This window comes from Malus sylvestris, chromosome 15 (genome assembly GCF_916048215.2).
Source record: "Malus sylvestris chromosome 15, drMalSylv7.2, whole genome shotgun sequence".
NCBI lineage: Eukaryota > Viridiplantae > Streptophyta > Magnoliopsida > Rosales > Rosaceae > Malus > Malus sylvestris.
Window position 1 is genome coordinate 13,239,942 of NC_062274.1, and position 3,362 is coordinate 13,243,303.

General features: G+C 39.1%; 1 protein-coding gene across 1 annotated transcript; it reads left to right on the top strand.

Moving 5' to 3' along the window:
• Positions 1-286: 286 nt before the first annotated feature.
• LOC126605839 (SPX domain-containing protein 1-like) lies at positions 287-3,141 on the top strand. Its single transcript, XM_050273290.1, has 3 exons — positions 287-753; positions 1,633-1,759; positions 2,452-3,141. Exons 1-3 carry the CDS (start codon positions 457-459, stop codon positions 2,895-2,897), a joined length of 870 nt encoding a protein of 289 aa, XP_050129247.1. The 5' UTR covers positions 287-456; the 3' UTR covers positions 2,898-3,141.
• Positions 3,142-3,362: the final 221 nt, after the last annotated feature.

Sequence of the window (3,362 nt, forward strand, 5' to 3'; positions counted from 1 at the left end):
TCAATTTAAATTTGTAATTTTCATTAATCCATTTCACTTGCTCGCCTCAAACACAGTATCTTTCTTTAACGTCCTTATGTCTTCCTTGAACGATCTGAATTGCTCAATCCGTGTATTGCGGGTTGTGAGATTGGAGAGGATCCAAATCCTCAACTCCCACCTACTGGGCCCCACACTCGGACTCGGATCACTCGCTCCGGCTACACTCCTTGAGCCAGATGATAAATAAATAAATAATAAATCAGGCATCTATCTCGCATGCTGTGAACTGAGAAAATGAAAAGGGAATAATACTCATTGAAAACTAAAGGATATTCCAACATTAGCCCTCCGAATATTCCCTCCTTACCGTTATATCCCCTCACTTTACCCTCCACTACCACCCTCCCATTTTCCCCATTTTCCCGAGAAAATTCCAATCCTTTTCTCTCTAACCAAAGAGAAAAATATTGTCAGATGAAGTTCGGTAAGAGCCTGAGCAACCAGATCGACGAGACCCTGCCGGAATGGCGGGACAAGTTCTTGTCCTACAAGGAGCTCAAGAAGAGGTTGAAGCTCATCGAACCCAAAGCCGCCGACCGCCCCGCCAAGCGCCCCAGAATTGACCCCTCCGCCGCCGATTTTAACGACGGCGGCGATAAGGAGGACATTTCCGCGGCGGAGATCAATTTCATTCAGTTGTTGGAGGACGAGCTCGAGAAATTTAACTCCTTCTTCGTCGAGAAGGAGGAAGAGTACATTATTAGATTGAAGGTATTGTCTTCTAATTTAAATTTTTTCTCCAGTTGTTTGGTTCCTGAGAAAATTTTCAGCTTTCATTTCTCCGGAACCAAACAGAGTCTTAGGCTAATTAAGTAACATGATTCTATATTTATCGCTGATTTTCTAAATTTTGAAATGTAATTTGCTGGATTTATCTCTAAATTTGGAGTTCAACACTTTAATTTGCTAGTTTATTTTCTTAATTTCGACTCTAATTTTCCAAAACGACACCTTTTACTCGTTGTGTGCATTGCGCACACGGAATCTTTATTCCTCGTTCATTTTCGAATGGCCGTTAGCCGTTATACTTTATGGCGCCTTGCCGTTACACTTGTGAACCGCAAATATAATCATGCGTGTGAGAGGCTGCCATCTGTCACCTTCAACGGGTTCGCACCTCACTTTGTATGGCTGAGGTGCTAGGCTGCGGTATCTCCGTTAAGAAACACCGTCTGGTGCCGGAAATGAAATTAGTGCTAACTTGCGTCATTTTTCTTGGTGGGCAACTTAACGGTGATGGGAACGTTACTATGACAGTATCCCAAGCAAACTACGCATTTTCACGCATCTAAACGTTTTCACATGTCAAAGCATAATTAGCTTGGGATTCGCAATAAACGCATCTCGTGGTGAGATCAAATCATCCACCTCTTTGTGGCCTAGTCAAGTTTTGACTACAATAAAGTTAAGAAAAGTTAAGTTTATAAATACGTGTCAATGCACCCATTTTAGGTGCAGAACATTTGATTTCTCTCGTGGCATGAAAGTCCTTGTGTCGCGGGTCGTTAGTTAGTTACTACAATGCAATGTTGAAATTGCAAATTTTCTTATTTTTCGATCAGGAGATGAATGTGTTGTGTGTGAATGCAGGAGATACAAGACAGAGTAGCGAAAGCAAAGCCTTACAGCGACGAGATTATTAAGATCCGCAAGGAGATTGTGGACTTCCATGGAGAGATGGTTTTGTTGGAGAATTACAGCGCCCTCAACTATACAGGTATTGTATTGCTGAGCTTTTGATCTTGTACTTGTTTGCTTTAGATTCCGCAATCTTAAACTGATTAAAAGTATACGCCGCTCGTTGTCGTTGCGTATGCTTAATTTATTGACATGAGAACCCTTTAACAAACTATTCAAAATCGAGGAATTTACTATTATCATAAGCCATATCGAACTTGAAATGTTTTGTCAAGATTAGTAAAACATCCATCGAAAGATTATCTATATGCTTGGTTAACATTGATTGTTAATTATTATATGAGATCCTCATTGTTTAGCATTAAATCTTTGAGTTCTCAATGACGTTTGTAAGAAAGTAAAGATTTTCGTTTGGGTACTAATGATGAGTGTTTAGGTATCTTAAATTTGACAAGTTACATGACGAACAGCTAATCTAGGAATGTATTTTAAAGTTCTCAAATACTTCTTGTTGAACAGACTTTCATCAAAAGAAAAATATTATACGCGGATGAATACTAGTTATATGTAACTTTACGGGACTGCTGCCTTGATTCTTCATGCGTTTAATTTCTGAATGGAATTCTATATTTTTCCAAGCGAAGAGACTGCTGTAGGGTTTGATGCCTTGTTAGAATCGATGTAGATGTTCCTCTAAATTTATTTTGGAGGTTCTGACCTGCATTCGATAGAAATATTTCTTGGTTTAACGAGCTCAATCTTAATTAACAGGATTGGTAAAGATACTGAAGAAGTACGATAAACGAACAGGTGCTCTTATGCGCTTGCCCTTTATCCAGAAGGTCTTGCAACAGCCTTTCTTCACCACCGACTTGCTCTACAAGCTCGTGAAGGAGTGTGAGATAACGCTTGACCAGCTCTTTTCCATGAACGAACATCCCATATCAACTGAAGGATCTTATGGAGATGACGGCCGCAATCCTTCAACTTCTGCCCCTACCAAGAGTGATGGCATTAGCAGAGTATCCAGAGAACTTTCAGAGATAGAGTATATGGAGAGCTTGTACATGAAAAGTACAATATCGGCATTGCGCGCGTTGAAGGAAATTCGGAGCGGAAGCTCAACGGTTAGCGCCTTCTCGTTGCCGCCGCTGCAAACCAGCGGATTGGAAGACGCATGGAAAAAAGCCCCTGTTCTGGAACAAGTTGCTAAGTAGCTAGATTGACAGGTTATGGAAATTAAATTTGGGGGACTAGTATGTTGCCCTTTTTATTTTTGTTTCTGTTAATTAATTTTTAAAATTTCAAATGCATCTGCTATGCATGCTTTTTATATACTAACACAGATGTAAAGTGCAAAATGTTAGCTGGACTTAGTTCAGACTGTTCAGTAGTATAATTAAGTTCTGTAAAATAAACTATTTGGCTTAATATAAGTATAATGTTCCCCAACCTACAAAATCTTTAGATATTTGGTTTTAGTATCTATCTGTTGACATATCAATTTTGTCATTCGTTTATATCGTACGTATGGATGACTAAATGGTGCGATTGTTAAACGAAAAATGTTTCTCATTCAAATCTCAAGATTCATTTGCATGTTTTCTTAGTACTTGCCTATTATCGACTTATTGTTTTTATTTCAGATCACGTAGCGATTAGTTCATTATCGACTCTTTTTA